The 19,301-nt window shown below is 32.6% G+C and overlaps 1 protein-coding gene and 1 long non-coding RNA gene across 2 annotated transcripts in view; both read left to right on the top strand.

Annotated features, from left to right (window-relative positions):
- LOC128873608 (mucin-2-like) overlaps nucleotides 1-19,301 on the top strand; it is a 91,708-nt gene that overhangs the window by 11,156 nt on the left and 61,251 nt on the right. The window contains exon 2 of the mRNA XM_054117303.1: nucleotides 3,124-3,214. Coding sequence (XP_053973278.1) covers nucleotides 3,125-3,214 — 90 coding nt within the window. The 5' untranslated portion in view covers nucleotide 3,124. The remainder of the gene's footprint in view (nucleotides 1-3,123; nucleotides 3,215-19,301) is intronic.
- LOC128873073 (uncharacterized) lies at nucleotides 12,610-17,506 on the top strand. Its single transcript, XR_008456314.1, has 3 exons — nucleotides 12,610-12,841; nucleotides 15,374-15,528; nucleotides 15,600-17,506. It is a non-coding gene; the product is annotated as an uncharacterized LOC128873073 (long non-coding RNA).

Below are 19,301 nucleotides of genomic sequence, written 5' to 3'. Positions count from 1 at the left end.
TACGTTTTCGACTCGTAAAAGATACGCTGTGGAAGGAATGCGTCGTAAAAAGAAATGAAAAGTGACTTTGTAAATTATGCTACAGAAAGTAGCGGGGTTTGGATGCGAAAAAAATGGAGGAGCAGAACCTGAATGGGCGATGTTAATGAATCATAATGCAACGCAATCGAGTCTAACGGTATTTCGAGTACGGTCGTCGATCCACGGTTGATCTTGATCTTCCTCCACTACTCTCGTCGATCTTCGAGGAAGAGGAGGAAAGAGGATCGAGAGAACTCACGATCATCACGATTCTCCCGCGTACCTCAGACGGTCGCGTTAGATCACCGTTTGTTGAACCTTGAATCCTTAGATACCGGTTTTTTATAGTGTCGATTTCGGTCATCCACCTCTGTTTGTGTATTTCAAGCATTCTAAGCTATTCGATGTCATTCTCCCATTCGTCCTTTCAAAATTTTCATCGAAGGACTTCAAAAATTAAATTATATAAAATTTGCTATCTTAAAGTACGAAAAATTAGTAAAATAATGAGTAATGCCGTACAAGGTGATTCACCTTCCTTGACAAGTTTCCATTTCTACTGTTTGTTGTTTGAAAAAAATGATTAAACAGTATCTGCATGAAATCAATTGAACATGTTACACACTAATTAAGTATTCGTAAGTCTTTTGCTTTCCTTCCTCTGTTCTTTAATGTTTCTTCCTACATTCACTTAACCTTTCTCATTACTAATTCTTACTTAATCTTATCGAGAAACTTATATTCTAAAGAGAAACTGTAACTTGTTCGAGTATAAAGTAAAGTTTGATAGTCGAATTGGAAAGAGTTCAGAATTAACTGTTAACGAGCTATTTATAAAATAAGTATTATTTCAAACGATCCATTAAGCCTACTTTGCGAACTGGCTATTCAGTTCGACAATCGATAATGCATGCACGACGCTTCAGCAATCCATTTATGTAACTTTGAGTTCCAATTCTGAAATTAGATGCTGGACGTTCTATTTAAAAGCGTGGAATCCAATTCCCATGTGTGGATAAACAAAGTTACAAAAGTTAAATAATGACCATAATAACCATAATGACGATACAAATAAATTTGATTTGAACAATTTATTTATAAACCTGACTACTATTTTACGAACATTTCATGGTCGCCAATTTAATTGCTCTATATATGTAAAAATTTGTATAATTTTTTCAATAAAAAATAGTTTTAAACTTCAATTATTTCTATTATTTTAAATAACTTCTGTGGAAGTAAAAGACTGAAATGATTATTTAGAACAGTTTTAATACTTCTTATATCCGTTTCAAATAAAATATTTTCAATGCAGAAAGTAACGAACTTGCAATCGTGCAACAAGATTACTTCACATGATTTTGATAGTCGATGTATTTTTCGCAAACCGGTTCAGGTTTCCATTATGTAGGGTGGGGACGAGCTATGGGCATTTTTAAATCTTTTCTGCTGGTATGAATTAAGCCTTGGCCTCCTTTCGAGATGTTACCGTTTGAGACTGAGGAAATAACTGCGGCACAGTGATCGATCAGAAAGCTTCAAACCGCAAGAAAATGTACAATGAGAATTAAATGTCTAATTGCATTCCTTGGTATATTTGAGAATAACAATAATTCAATCTTAAAAAAGTAATCTCCAGTTTGATCAGCAGTGTCATTAGGTTGTTTGCTCTTAGGTTCTCTTCTTCTGATTATAATAACATATTTAATTTAATTAGCAAAGCATTAAACTATTTGTTATTTCAAGTACATTAAAGAATTACTACAATTAAATCTGAAAGTATTTCACTTTGCTCAGTAATATCATTAAGTCGTTTCCTTTTAGACTTACTTTCCTGGTTATAATAGAAAATTTAATGTAATTAGCAAACATTGTTGAGCTATAGAATAAGTACAATTAAATCTGAAAATATAATAAGGTTCTCTTCTTCTGATTATAATAACATATTTAATTTAATTAGCAAAGCATTGAACTATTTGTTATTTCCTGTACATTACAGAATAATTATGATTAAATCTAAAAATGTAATCTTCATTTTGCTCAGTAATATCATTAGACCACTTGCATTCAGTGTCTCTTGTCCTCGTTATAGTAGCCTATCTAATTTAAATAGCAGAAATTCTTCTCCTGAATAAGACGATTATTATTCATTCTAAGTTTCCATTCATCTTCCAAGAAAGTAGCTCATGATTATACCTTTTAGTAAAGCGGACGTGATATTATCCAAGTGGATTTTATCTCTTCTTTCGACACTCCTATATGCAGCATGAATTATGTATTTAAGAGGACTCGAGGTAATATTCAATCGTAGAATAACAAACGCCATATTCAGGAAAAGTATGTTTGTTAATTAAATAAAATTTGCTTTTTATCATCGAAAAAGGATAAGCATTAGAGAGTAACGTTTGCAATGTTATTGCATGACTAAGTATTTCCCCAGTTATTTTTAATCGAGTGTCAGAGGGATGAAGGCGTTCTGACACAATAATGTAAGATATAAATACGGTTCGATCGATCTATTTGATGCGGAGACAAAGGGGGTAATTGCGTATTCACCCTTGATGATGTAAAAATACAATCTCCAAGTAATACAAGAACGCGGGATAATTTAATATCAGAGGTAATTTTAAGAAGACCTTTCTGTTGTCCGACGCAGAAATTACGGTGTTTTAATTACGTTGCTAAGTGGTTCCAGTTGCGAAGCTATGATCACATAGGTGCTCTCTTGCGTGGAGCATAGTTGCGGGGAATTACAGGCATCGTTAACAGACCAAGAATTACACGAGTAAAAGTGAATTTAAATCCAGACGGCGGTGCTTGACTTTTGCGTGTACCTACAAATTTTCCATGTGCGCACACTGGGTGCTACAAATAGAAAAAGATTCCAAAGAAAACTACAGAAAGAATTTTTCCAATTAGTTATTTTAAAAGGTCTTAATTTACATTTTGAAGTGCGTTTAATCGATGAAAGTTGCGTTAGAGGGAATATGAAAATTTAATGTGGTCTCTGAATGCTTAATATTTATTGTGGCTTAATAATATTTGAAGTTTTGGGTATCGTTTAGATAGTTTTATTTTATGTACTTGTTCTTCATTGTTTAGAATGGCGCGGAGATTTTCGTGGTGCACGGTGGTGGCATTGGTGGTGCTGCTTTTCGTCACGACCGAAGGTCTTCGTGAACGCAGTACTCAGGTAAGTGGCAATTTTCGTAAAAATTGTAATAATTTGAATTTAGCAATTGATTTAGCTATTCAAAAAAGTATATAAATATATGTTACTATGAATAAAGTACACAAGTGCATACTATTAAGAATAAAGTATTCAAATGTGTATAATATTTATATAATTTTATATAATAGCACTGCTTATTGTACACAAATGTAGACTTCATTCTTTAATAACTTGAATGACTGTATATTTATTTGTAACATACGTACAGGTTGTTTCAAAAAGTATCACTTACAAGCATTTATCATTAATGAATTATGATTTACATAAGCATGTACTCTGAAAAAATATCTAAGATATTTTAAAATAGCGTTATGTCATTAGCATCGCTTGAACACTTTAGGAATGTTTTGAAATTTGTTTGCAAATTGCCATACTTCTTTTCTCAGACATATGACAAATAACAGTAGACGTAAAAATCTTGAAAGATACTATCTTAAAATATAAACTAACTTTTTCGAAATATTCATTGATAAATTAATTTAGTAACGCAACAAAGGAAGATTTTAAGGATAAATTACTGGGTTGGGTTTTACAACAGCCTTGTCCATTGAACCTCGTCTTTTCACCCTGCTGCGATATAATGCGATTCTTGTACTTGCATTTCATTTTTATTCTCGAGATGCCGCCAGATACAATAAGTAAAAAAATGGTCATTCCACAAATCTCGCACTACGTGCAGTGATAAATTTCAAGAATTGTCACCGAGTTCCAGATAATACATGGAATTTAAGAAACCACCAGCTAAGTGGTTTTGCAGATCACGGATCCGGTGTCTTTCACCGACGAAATCGCGATTCTCGTTTTTCTACCAAAGTACAATTCAGGAGTACATCAATTCTGTGTCAAGGATACCCTGTTGCGATTAATATAGTAAGGGAGGGGCGCTAATATTTCTTTCCTTCTTTTGCGAAGGCTGCCGAGTCGCTGGAACGGTTTAATTCTTATAATTTGTATAGCTCCTCTAATTGAAGATGCATGCGCGTAATTAACGACCGGGAAAGGAAGTTATTTGTAGAGATGGTCCACGACGAGTCATCGAAAGGGAAATCTTCGCGGGTTTTATAATCGATGACGTTGATGCGTTTTCTTCGTTTCCTGTCGTTAAGTCACGCACACAGGCGGTCATAAGTATCAGGACAGCCTGCGTAAATTAATTCTAAGAATATCTCACATTTCTTTTTATAAGGTTGAGGATCAGTAATTGTGGTGACCAATGAATAATTTTCAGTTCATTTTGATATTCTAATTTCTCTAAATAGCCTTTGCAATTTTTTGACGTCTGCTTTGGGTCGTTCTCTTGCATAAATCCCTCTTCAAACAAAACTAAAATCTCTATTAACTAATTATTACTTCCACACCATTAAATTTAATTTTAATATATACTACACATAAATTTAATATGACTCGAGGAAATACAACCTAACGATATAATATTCTTCGTACATATTAATAGTATATTCCCCATGTTCGTGCCACAAATTGTGCTTACATTTAATAAAAAAACTACAGAAACTTTACAGCGACGTTATATTAACTTTGCCAGAAAGGTGAGAAGAGATTGTAGAAAGAGTGATTGCTTGTATTTATATAACACTTACTGGTAAATTTCATATATTAATTTGATTAACGCAAACGACGCGTCGTTTACCAACGACGTGGCGAACTTATGTAACAAATAAAATGCAATAAAGTTATAAAAAGAGTGCGGACCTTTATGCAAAATAAAATAATTATATACGTATTTAGAAAAATTTGAACCTAACTAGGAATTTAATTTACTCTGTAAACATCATAATATGAACTTTCTCAATATTCTTTTATACTATTGTATACTTTGTGCATTTTGTAATTTCTTGCACATTAGGATTTCCTATGAATGCGTAAAAATCTGCAGCCTAGTTATAAATTAACCGTGATAGTAGTACAATATATATTTACAGTTGAACGTGTATTTCAATAATACCCAGAAAATGAAAGATGTTATTCTGTCATAAATATTACATTTTATGCAGATTCTAATACTTATGGCTAGCAGTGTACCTCGAATATGGTTCTTTGATAGTTTCATCTAGATTCTTGGTAAAGTAGAATGACCAGCGTCATGCGATGTAGCAGACGTCATGTCAGAAAAGTGAAGTCGATCATGTGGATGCGATTCACGCTCGAAGTGGATCAATTCCGACCTGAAATTAGCAGTTTTCACCAAGAGTTCAGGATTCTTATATTGGTAACCTATCATTTCAAAATCGTTTGTACGTAAGAAATGGTTCGATAGGATCGCCGGCGAAGATGCCAAGAAAAACAAAATTGTGACAGGAAAGGAAATTAATTGCGTTGCTCGCGAGATTGGGATAGACGTTCTTCTTCGACCATTTCGTCATAGAAAGTGTCTTGAATCGTTGACTCAGCTTTCCATAAAATTAGTGTTAATGGTGGTGCGATTGTTTTGTTTGCGTTTGAATCGGACATAGAGCTCGCTGCACCTTTACTGTTTGAGAAGAAAAAAGGAAATGGGATTTTACTATTCTAATTTACTAGGAGACTGCGAATGTTTATGCAAATTAATATTTCTCACCGATATAGGAAAGGAATTGAAATTTCAATAAAAGTTCATTTTATTCTCTGAATGATATAACACCCATTCTATTCATTATAGTTGATATTTTATATTTTTAAGTATTTTCATTTGTCATAAATTCATAATATCTGCAGTCTATTCATTAGTGTATTCACGAATGTATCATGGCCCTCTTTGTGTCACTTTAAATAATACAGGATGAAGTGAAAATACAGTATTCACAGAAATTAGTACAGCATTACTGCTTCCAAATGAAGTATTAAAGAATTGACGTGCAAAACCATGAAGAATAATGTGAAAAAGACAAGTAGAGATCGGTGTGATGTACATAGCAGTAGAATTATAAATTTGTTATACATTTTTATTTTAACAAGTAGAAGAATATTCCTATTAAAGATCTCAGAATCTTTATGTAGATATAGAAAATTTATATTGTAATATATAATATGTGCATTAAAATTATATATTACAATGTTAATGCATATATAGTATTTTTTTCTATATATTTATAAAGATTCTCAGGTATAAAATAATAATAATTTGATCGAAAAGTCATAGTTAGTAAATCTACTTTATATATTGCTCTAAAACCATTTTGTCTTGTTTTCAAATATTATTAAAAATAAAATACAAATTTTCATTTATTTTCATATTCACTTGCACTTGTGTATTGAGCTACCGTTGTTAATAATTTTCTCGACCTAACGGAGTTCTCGTTAGGATTCATTTGATTCATTCGGACAACTCAGATTCCAATTCGTTTACCTGTTCGATAAGTTTTACATTTTATTATTGCGGTTACATCAGATCATTCCAATGGAAAAAGTGAAAACAAAGCGTGCGTGAGAAACTCTGAAGAGAAGGTAGGAAGTATAGCTACTTTAGCTTATAGAGCAGATACAGTGTTTATATATCTAATACACCATCAATTCGTTTCTAATCGCCTTTTTCGATCGGTAGCGAAACGTGCTTGCAATGGAATGTATTTTAAATTCTTTCATTGCAAAAATTTCTTTTCGGTTATATAGTTTTACACGAATTAATTATGAATTTTTATAGCTAATTTATACAGTTCTTAGTTTTATTTCGTATTAATATTGAATTATAATTGAATGCTAATTATAGACTGCGGATGGTTATGTATTTATAGCGAGTGAAAATATGGAAAAACGTATCAGAGTGTGCATAAATGTAAAAATATATAAAATATTAAGAATAAAATACATGTTGCATTTAGAAAATAAGACGTACTTTGAAATCTCAAATTTTTATCTGTATCTGTAATAGCATAAATTTGCGTAAACGTTTGCAGTCTTGTTATTAATGTAACATTACACTTAAAAAAATAATATAATGTACACACTTCAATACATACGTACACGAAACCAAGGTGGAATTAAGTTGTCAAGTCAAACACTTTGAATATAAAATTAAATCGACTATGATGACATACTAATGAATCAATTATTTTACTTACTGCTGCTTTTAAATATGAATAAAAATTTACGATACGTTTAAATGTCATCTAACGACGATCGATGACCCACATATTCACCGAGTCGAGACACATGTCAATCATAGCACATTCCGAAATGTTACGCGAAAGTAAATATTCCAGAGAACATGAAGTAATTACGGTCATCGTCCAGTTGACGATCTCTCAATAATTGTTCGTAACGCAATAACGAAGAAGATCCCGAACGTTCTCGTTGGTGCTTTCAACGCAAAAGGTTATCGAAACGTGTTCCTAGGTTAAAAAATTACCACCGCGGATCCTTTCATATTCTGCAAGTCATAACGCGCGGACTTTAGCCACGTGTCAGCGATTGGAAAGTTTTGATCGTAAACAGAAGTAACGGGAACTCAACGTTGCATATTTATTTAACCGTGATAATTACCAGAACATTTAAGATAAATGATTCGAAACAGAGGCGAATCAATCGCGTGTATTTTTCATGGTTCGATATTGCTCTCGAATTCAATATATCTTCAATAATTTACCGCGAACCAATTCGTTTCACTTTCTCGAGCTGTGTATTCCTAATCATCCCATCGCCGCGAACACTGTAAATGATAGATAGAAATTAGTTTAAGTACTTCATACTCCAGCTGTACTGAATTCTAGGAATACTCCTCTTATAGACTTATTAGTGTTTCTTCAAACTGACGATTGTATAATATTGATACTTCTCGTATTGGATCCTTAATGATCGTATCAATTAAAGTCCTTTCGTTTCTCGATTTTTAATTTCGTTAGCTTTCGTAACGGTTCTTCCCTGTTCTCACCTTACCAGAGAAATGTTAGCGAAACGTTTCAGACAGCTGCACGCGAATACCGGAAGTATCTCTGGACGCGCCTGCGCGTCCATCCCTGTTACGAAACTGTGCTGGGATTACTCAAGGGAGCATTCGCGTTTAACCTGAAAATTACAGTATGTGGACCTAGGTTTACCGAGATCTTTTGTTTATTTTTGCGAATTAGATTGGATAGGGAAGGTATGACCTATGGCTTAAAACACCGTGTTCTTACGTAATTCGCTGAAGAAGTATACACTTCAGTGATTCAAATTGGTGTTTGTCGAACAGAAGTCGAGTAGGTAATAGTCCTACTGTTGGAATACTGGGGTATTTTAATATTTTGTGCAGAGGATATTCGTAATGGTTGAATATTAAAATCTTGAAATCTTTAAAAAATTTTTTTTTAATGGTTGATTTAACGTCACATCTACTGTTTGGTTATTGGTGACGGATTTTATTGAGTTTCTATTTAATTAGTAAAACTATGCGCTATTTTAGAAATTAATAAGAAAGTAGAGATTAGTTAGAAATTTTAGAATGGTATTCTTTAAAATTACTGAGGAGGACCAAAGATTTTAAGGTTGGGAATCTTGTACTAAAAACTCTTGGATGGTCCATGGCTAACAATCCAAGGATTGCAGTCCAACGATATTATCATCAAAACTCTTCCATTTCCAATTTTTGTCTAATCTTCTTTCTCTAATATATGAAAATTTTTCACTGAAAATATTTGGAAGTACCATGGATGACATTGGATAGATTCATTTCTCACTTCTATCTAAAGATTGCAGTCCAACGTTTTAGTCATCAAAATTATTTCACATCCGATTTTTGTTTAACCCTTGAAAGGCCCATGAATAACAATGTATGCTATTATTTCTTATTTCTATTCAAGAATTCTGTCCAATATTTTCATCATCAAATCTGGCTTCTAATTTTTGCTTAACGCTTAGGATGCCATGGGTGGCAATCTATTTTTTTTATTTATATAAGGCTTACGATATAACATTTTTATCGTCAAAACTCTCTCACATCTAATTTCTGTTTAACGTTTAGAAGGACCATGAGTGCCAATCTACGCTCTCATTTATCTAAAGCTTACAATCCAACATTTTTACCGTCAAAACTTTCTGACGTTCAATTTTTGTTTAATGCTCAGGACGACCATAAATGATAATCTATGCCTTTATTTATTTAAGGCTTACAATCCAACATTTTTGTCATTAAATGTCTCTCACGTCCAATTTTTATTTAACTTTGCTCTGTATGACAATCTATGCTTTTATATTTAAAGCTTACGATTCAACATCTTTATCATCAAAACTGTCACATCTAATTTTTGTTTAAACGTTGGAATGAACGACAATCCATGCTTCTCTTTATCTAGATCTTACGATCCAACATTTTCATCATCAAAACTCTCACGTCTAATTTTTCTTGAAACGTTGCAATGTCTTGCAATGTCCTGCAATGTCCCTATATCTCGACTGCAACGTTCGGTTCAGCAGTAAGCTTGGACCCGCCTTCACGATTGAACGAGTCCGCAAGTGTATCGTATTTTCAAGTGCCTTGATAGCAGACGGTCGAGAGACCCATAGATAGAAATGGTCGGGGTGGGAAAGAAAGGAAGAAGGAAAGAGACTGCAGGTTCGCGTGGACCACGCCTAGTCGTGCGCCGGTCTCTCGTAACGAATGATACAACGGGTGGTCGTAAACTCGCAATTTTCCAGTCGGTTCTAATATGTTCTAATGACGAATAACTGGGGAGCTGGTGTCGCTGCGATTCAGTCGTAGCTGGGCGCGGGATAGAACGCAGATAGGGTCGACGGTTCAACCGGACACGATTATGCGTGTTATTGAATAGCAACATTGATGCAAACCTGACTAAAGAATAGACGATTAGCGATAGCTGAGCAAGGGCTGAGGTCGTTCGTTCTTCGAGTACGATAAGGCGACGAGCTTTAAATATTTTGTTCCGCTTGTTCTATTACAGCTGTATCGTATATTTATTAATATTGCATCTACTATAATTTCTTGGTCTAGACACAAAATTAGTATATTTCTTTAGTAAATCTTATTGTGATGGTTATGAACATCGAGTTCTTTTTATTTTATTACATCTGAATTTGATTTCTATTACCAATAAATTTATTACAGTGTTTCGGTACAGATACAAAATTAGTATACATATCTACACGATTAATTTAGTAAATTCAATTGTCATGTTTGTAAGTATCAAGTTCCTTTTATTCTACTGCAACTGTGTTGTATTTCTATTACTATTGTATCTATAATTACATTTTTTTTTTGGTGCAGATACAAAATTAACACACTTCTTTACATGATTAATTTAAAAAATTCAATTGTCATGTTTCTAGAGACTAAAAGTGATTCAAAATTAAGGGAACCTGTTTAATATTAACCTTGATTTTTATGTACTTTAGTAATTAAAATCATTAGGAGCGTGTTATATTAAAATGAATAACGTAGGATGTATTTGTAACAAGCACTTCATTACTTTTGTTTCACGTTTTCGACTAATTGTGTTTAGTTATCTTCTAGGCTATACAAAAATGATAATTTGAATCTAAAAAGAGAATATAAATTATATTGCGGAGAATTTCTAAAAAATTGTAGAAGCTATAAAATAAAAATGTATTTTGCCCTCTGTAGTAACAAGTTGTACATTGTGTAATCTCTCACCACATGCTCTTTATATACAGGAAAGCAGAACTTCCGGAACTTAAATGGATGTACAATCCTCTGACCGGTTTTTGCACAAAACATCGTAAAATGTTTTATAATCTCTACGACTTTGTGCACATTTTTCCATTTTAGATTAATTTATATACGATACATTACATGGACTCCGTTTTTATGTATCGCAGTATTATACTTTGTCATACCAATGTAAAACGATTTAAAGAATGAGGAGTCTGGCCTTTTGAGCAGTACAGTTTATTAGGAACTCAATGTTTAAGTTTAAATGGAAGACTTTCACAGGATAATATTATTATATTATTATTAAATTATGTAGAACAAGAAATTCATCAGATGAATCAAATTATGAAATGGTTATCGTCTTCAGTTCACAGTTTAACGATGAACTCTAAAATATCTGTATTAAAAAAATCAAGCATTTAAAAAATTTCATTCCAATGTTGATATTATTTCATTAGAGGCTTAAAAGAGAAAAAATAATAATAAACAAGTGATAGATTGAAGTGTTGAATTTCTCTTTCTCTAATTTATTCTAATAATTATTTGTTTATCAAACTAAAGTAAATCTATGGATTCTTTGATTTTATTTATATTTTCACCTATTTCAAATACACATTTCTTTTTTATTAATTACTGAACTTTGTCATTAATAACTATGCTATATACAATTTCTTCTTTAGATTAGATTATTTTTTTTCATTAACTAAATTCCGAATAATACATGAATTCATAAGGATTTTCATGAAACTTTTGCAACGATAAATTTTGTATGGTCTACCCGTTACATAGGACTCGAATGTCACTAGCTTATTAAACTTTATACCGCGAGCGCATTGTGCAGGATAATCTGTTCTATATTTCGATACGGCGTCTCACGCTCGTTAGATACGTTTTATTTGCGAAAACAAGAGACAAGTCGGTTTCGAGTAACAACGTTCTGCTCGTAATTATCCTAGAAGTGGGTAATTAATTGGATATGAGCGGATACGTGACTGTTTCAATCCTCGTGCAAGCCGAAAAGTGACCGTTTTTATGGCTTTTCTTACTGATGAATTTCACGGTCAGTGATTTATTTAAAGACCATTTTTAACACCACGCTACGAGAAATAATGTAATTAGAATTATCGTGTCAACTCATTGTTCTCTGTAGACTTCTTTTTTAAATGTGCCAGTATTAATTTTTAAATAGTTTCATATTTGTTTTTCAATTTAATCAAATTTTTGTTTCTAGATGCAACTGATTTTTTTTATTCATGATTAGAAGTTTCAATTTAGATAAAAATATCGCCCATCCTCTGATTTAAAATAATAATTTCCAGAGTGTCAATAACATATTGCTGCTTTCCAGAAAGCAAACTAAATTCAGTATACAAAGTTGTTCCTCTACTGTTTTCAAATAAATGCTATAATTTGTATAATTTAAGAAATTTTAAATATTCTATTCGTCAAAGGACAGAGAGTACACTCATAAACATTGCCATCTGACAAGTTTAAGATCCTCAGACACAGTTAGGCCTGAAATAAAGGCCATTTTATTAGCTTATTGTTTAACGTACACATAAAAATTTCCATCTAACTCCATGTCACATGTTTCACTCGCGCTAAAATGTTAATTTCGGTCAGGCGTACAGTACTGTTACAAAAAAATTCATGAATATACTCCGTTTTGTCGCTGTCAAGATGGCGTTATTTAAGAATCTTTACGCACTTTGGAAGCGTTTCAAGTTTCATAATTTTATCGTTCATCGTTTGGCAACGTTCTACACAGATCGCGAAAGTTTTATCTCGCTGATTCTTCTCGAACTGGCGACACTTCGCGAAATAAGGAGGGAACGCATTCAAGCAAAGATAACCGTCGACCGACTTTCTTGTTGTTATAAAGCACTTACATGTTTCCAAAGGTGTAAACGGTTTGGTTGCTAGTGAAATGTGGGACATTGCGAATCATCACTTGTCAATTTCGTTTTCACTTGTATCGTCAGCGAGGGAAGGTAAACATTTACGGCAATCTTTACTTGTCTTCTTTAGTATGAAAGCAGAAAAAGGTGAAATAGTTTATGCAGGTACAAATTTCGAGCAACGAGTAAACTATGAACTCTTTGATCGTTATTTGTTTAATTAAAATTGTGATATGAATTATTGAATGAAGTTGTGCAAACAAAAGTGAAGAAATAAGAACAAATGCCTAATGCAAAAGTTTTGCAATATCGCGACAATACACCTCTAAATATGGTTCGATCACTTAAGAAGTGAAAGATTAGTGCAAGGGAAATAAAAATATAGCGTTGAGTAGAGATCTTATTAAGATAATAGATAAATGTTATTTGGTTGTCGCAAAAGTTTTTTCCGTTTTATTAATAATCATTATGTATAGAATATCTTATGTTTTATGTTATGTTACTGAATTGTGTAGAATCCATTTTGCTCTATTACTATGTAACATCAACTTTTGAGAGATTAGGTTGTCTATTTATATAAATTCTGACACAAAGAATAACTAAGTGCAGGAGTTTTTTTATTAGGACAACCTAATAATATCAAAGTGTAGCAGTTCATTCATAACGTTTATTCAATGGAACAAGTAAATTTTTATTTTTACTGAATTTCTGCCTTTTGCTGACTTTATTCTGTATAAATAAAAATATTGAAAGGTCCTTTATTGCCTATAACTCTGACATTTAAAATGTAGAATTTTATTGCAAGACTGGCATAAGCGACATTTGGCCATTTAATAATAAAAATTTTAGAAGCGTTTCGTATGGATCTTGGAATACACGTTTACCAAAATTTTCTGTTTAAATAATCAATTTTCGGTGTATCATAAAGCTTTTTTACATTAGTAAATACCTACTATAACGTTTTTAACTTTTATGAAGGAATCCTTTTATAGCAAAGAGCACATTAACATATTTATTTATAGCGTCCTGTTATATAACACTATTTAGTAGCAATTGCGAAATTTTTATATCGCATAAAATGCATCCTAGAACACGAGGTGGCTCATCCTTGAACGCCCACTGCCTCTAGATTCTCAATTGGCGATCACTATTTCCAAATCACAATGATGACAGTGAAATGATGGAACATGACAGAATGAGTATTATTCTGTTTAGCTTATAGCATATAGTTTCATCTTGACATTTATACAAATGGCATGCTTTATAAATAAGTGTGGGAATTAATATTAAATACTTCACTGATTTCCTCAATATTTTCTGTTCTATTTATAGAAATATTCAAGTCTTTCACAATGAGGACATACTATTATTATTATTCGGTTCTTTGAATATAATGCTAAAAAACACGAATAAAATAATTTAAATAAAATATTCTATATTGTTCATGTGACTCATGATTTGTTTTAATTGTTTTTATATATTATATTATATCCCCCTTGTTAATTACTATCTATTTTGAAAGGAGTTAAAGAAATCATGCTCGGTTCTTTGCGATGCATTGTTCACCTTCATTTATGAAACAACGTCATGCAAAAAAATAAGTTTTGCAATATCGCGACAATACACCTCTAAATATGGTTCGATCACTTAAGAAGTGAAAGATTAGTGCAAAGTAGAAAGTTGCTCGTAGTTTCGCAAATATGCCAGGCTTTGAGTATCTCGAGTCGCGAATCGAAAAGCAGCGGTCGACGTATCGAGGGTTTCTTAATCATCTCGCCCATGGCGTATTAAATATAGCACATCCAATTCTACACGTTCTAAAACAGTGTGGAAATACATCTTATCCATTATTACCCATTTACCAACGTCTTGACAAAAACAATGAAGTCAAAGTACTAGGAAAATAAATCACAATACATCGATTTAGAAATATACGATGAATGGGTCGATCCTCTATTGTTTAATGTGTTTAATTGTGGATTTAGTAATGGAAATTTCTGGATTGTCTATTAAAAATATTTTACAAGATTTATTCGTAATATTTTCTTATAAGGAAATCCATTAACTATACAAGTTCACCTGGTTATTGCTTAGTTTGGAATATTAAATTAATCATAAGGTTACAAATTACGAAGAAATCATTTATTTCTAAATGTTTGGGAAACTCGGAAGAAATTTATATAATGAAGAATTACATAAATCTTCAAATCCTTCGTGCTAATCGTGTCGTTCTCGGTGCACATCAGTTTTTGAAGATTTTTAATTATTATTATTATATTAATTGCGTATTTTCATTTTACGGATTACTTTTTTAATTTGAATGCAGTAATAAGGTAAGTCGTAAATCCAATCTGTATTATATATTTTTTAAATCATTTCAAACAGGCTGATAGGGCTTAAAAGAAATAAATAATAATGTTTGATACTTCCGTTAAAACAAACAAAGAAATAATGCAGTCAATTTCATACACACACCAATTTCGTTTAATACTACCCATCACATTTCTACCTATTCAAACATTCTCAGTAGCGTTCCTCTTCACCCTCTTTTTTTTATATCAACTCAATATTAAATATTGCTTTAGATTTTCTATTTATGCCAAGGATTTATTCTATTTATTCAAGCTAAAGAGTCGAACACGTTATGTGGTTCGAGTAAAATGGTCGATTCGAATGCAAACCGCATAGAATTGAATAATGGTCACTGCACCAAGTCGCGGGCACGAAGGGGTTAATGGTTCGGCCGTTCGTTGGACAGTACTTGAACAGCGAAGGAAAAGGTCGAGCGATCTCGTTGAAAGTTAATGCACATCATCCGCGATCCTTAATCTAAATTACACATCTATTACAGGCGTTGCTTCCCGTGTTACGGCACTGCGTATTCCTTGCTCGGTTTTGCGCAATCCAATCGCAACGCGAAAAGAAGAAGCGGCTGGATGAGGTCAGCGGATTTCATTTCGTCAACGAAATTATTTTAGAAATTATGGTAGCGCAGTGAATCCTCTGTTACTTGAATTTTCGTTGATGACATAGAGCCTCGAATTCATTCGATTTATGTTAGAGAAGATCTTGGACACTTCAGGGATGAATTAATTTGTTCTAATAAACAAAACTTGAAACTATGATATTGGCTATTGAGAAATTCAATTATGAATATTTTAGAAAATAACGCGATGATGGGTTTGCAAGTGAATTCATGTGCATTGATACTGTAGATAAATATGTATCATATCAATGTTTTCGACTTGAAAAGTTAAACCGTGTTTAAGTTAAACAATTTATTAACCGTGATTCGTTAAATAGAAATTAGAATTTTACTTATAAGCTGAAACCAGGGATTCGAACCGCTGCTGAACCCTAACCCAAACCCGGTTAATGAAGGGAAATTTACTGTAATCCATACTAACCACGAAGGAACGGTTCTTGAATTGTAGGAAGAGCGGGTTAACCTGCTCGGAGTGGGTTACTAGTAGAAGAAGACATCCTAGACATCCAGACAAGTCAAAGATATGTGAACTTACAGGCAATATTAAAATCAAACGAAACTAGATTGTTTAAAATGTACGAGTATATAATGAATGTAGGACACACACGTTCACTACACGTTCTAAGGCAAGACTGACGAATGTTTATCATTCGCCTGGTTGTCACAGTTGCTAGTGTTGGGGTTCCCAGAAAACTCATAACATGTCCGGTCAAAATAGGGATTCCTTCAAGTGACTGTTTATGCCAATACATGTACTATTCGTCCGCAAGAAGAGGGCTGGCCAAGTGTTTACGTCCCCGTTCTGCTACATAAGTACAGTAAACGAGTAGTAAATACGAGTAAATGTAAGCAGACAATATTGAAATAAAATTGGTTACCGTTTAGAAACATGGTAATAACTATGGTTTTTAATGTATTATTATAACGCGCATACAACCAAGTTAACCGGGTTACTCGGGTTACAGATGTCTTGTGTTACCTGGTTAGATGGGTTATTCTATAATACGAAATACCGGAACCCGGTACGGGTTAGGGTTCGAATCCTTGACTGAAACTAAATTTCACGATCAAAGAATAGAATTTGATCTGTGTAGCTATTCAAACAAATAAACCCTACCTTTTAATCCGCCATAAATAATTCGAATACAATTTTACCTATCTCTGGTCGTCATCCTCATGGGAGAATAATAATTTCCCTTTATTCCGACAACCCAGAAGCAGTAACAGTAAACATAGAAGATAAGGAAATACTCCAGCATAGATACAATTGCGGTGGTACAAAGGAGATTTTATTGTCGATGCGAATCTAATCTCCCGATGTATCAAGAAGTATGCGTATTTTGTGGGATTCTCGAACGTTCTGGAAACACAGGAAACACAGGAGATCATTGTTATTCGTACGAATACGTCCAAGGAACCTTGAATAATGAAAGTCAAACAATTATGGGCACGCGATATAATGATGATTCGTCGGTAAGCTGAATTAACAATCTGCGCAGAATACTTTGAGGGGAAAGTTGCCAAGTTCTGGAGATGTGTCAAACTATTCATTTTTTTTTTTTTATAAAATTGCAGTGGGAATTTCGAATGCATATTTATTAATTGTTTTTATCAGGTTATTTAGAATGTATAAATAGTGTCGAGGAGTTAATAAAAATGTTCTACATCTCGGAACTAAGGCAAAGATCTGGTGAATATGCAAATTCTTTGTACCTGAGATACAGTTGCTTTAAATGTGATTTAATTGTAATAGATCAATTACGTTAAAAGAAGAATTTTAAATACACTGCATAATTGAATAGTTTTTCTTTTGATCAAAATGAAATACATACTGAACATCAGAAACTATCTTGAAATGCTTTAATTGTTTATAGGAGTTCTATTTATGGTTTCTTATACATGTAATTCCTGAAAGATATTTATGAGAAGAATTCTGGAATTTACCGTGCTCGAAGACATGAACAAGAAAGAAACACTTCACTATTGTGAAATAAAAATTCTTCTCATATATCTTCTCAAGCATTTTATTGAAGACATTTTATTATTTTGTTAATATGCATGTATGATTTCAGTATGATTTTTTTAAATTATTTTAAATTTGAATTTAAAATTGAATTTCTTTTTATATATATATATAAAGAATAATGGAGAAAAAATATTCTAAAAAGATGTAAATTAAAATAAAGGTTATTTGTGTAAACACCTACATGATTATTGCATTACAGTTAAACAAATTTGAAATGCCGAAGAGGAACATAGGTAAATACATCAAAATATACACAAATATATAGTCAGTCCCATAAGTATCCGTACTCTTTATGTTTATTAAAGAAATTTGTCTAAATTAAATGATAGGTTTGATGTATGCAAATAAATATTTCATTACAAATTCATACACGAGTAAAGTTTATTCATATACATATGCACATTATAATAAAACATATCTCTGGGAGCATCAAACCTATCATTTTACTTAAACAAATTTCTTCAATAGATATAAAGGGTACGAATACTTATGGGACTGATTGTACATAATAAATGTAGATAGTAGAATTCGCTCTTTAATAAAATGCTTGTGAAACTATCATGCAACAGTTATCCATTGGAAATATCTCTTCATACACGTTTCTTCCTAGAATTTGTTGCTCTTAAAGCTAAGTAGCAACAAGAACAGAATACCTTTAATACCTCCTCCTAGATACTAATTATAAATCGAGCAAACAACTAACTAATTCGTTCTGCTTTTCACATCTTCTAAACGACATCTCCTGGCAACGGTTACGCATCATTGCATAAATAAAAATTTTTCAAACCTTGAACATAAACGCGACACAATAACGAGGCAACGATTACGCAACAAGAATCTCGGTTATTAATCTGGAACGGTTTTTGCGGAGGTAACGATGCTTCGCAACATCCCGTTATTAGGCATCACACTCGTTGCATATAATTATAAAGGATATAACAACGTCCAGAGCATCGATCCGTGGATCTGTAGATCGTCTTGCAGAATAAGGTGCACGGTGCAAGGTCGTCTACTCTTACCGCGGGATTTCTAGCGTCCCTTATCAATCTCATCAGAAGGATACGCGTATCCTTGATCGATTGTGCTCGAATGGGGAAAAATCTGGAGCGTGTCAGGAATTCGTGAATAATTGAACGGGTGCCTGGGAGAAAGACTGATGCTATTAATTTAAAATTCTACAAAAATGAGAAAGAACTATAGAGGGACTATTATCGTACGCTTGCAAGAAAGACTTATGTTAAGAATTTTTGGACAGTGGTTATTTTTAATTACATTTTTCATTGATACACTTAATTATCCATTCTTATGCGATTTGTATATTTACATTTTCCAATCGTGTTTGTTATGTTTTATGTAGTTAAACTCTACAATAGTATCTAATCGTAAAAAGAATTAAAAACATGATATTGGCATCTGTATTATACATAAAATATACATTGCCTGTCCTCTATCTAAGCTGCGCAATCTATATTATACAATATTGGATCATTTATGTTGGACCAGTTTTTGTAAGTTCAGGTAATAGTGTCGGATCACGAGGA

This window comes from Hylaeus volcanicus, chromosome 3, assembly GCF_026283585.1.
Source record: "Hylaeus volcanicus isolate JK05 chromosome 3, UHH_iyHylVolc1.0_haploid, whole genome shotgun sequence".
Taxonomy (NCBI): Eukaryota; Metazoa; Arthropoda; class Insecta; order Hymenoptera; family Colletidae; genus Hylaeus; species Hylaeus volcanicus.
Note: the sequence above shows the minus strand (reverse complement) of the source record. Positions and strands in the feature narration are given on the sequence as shown.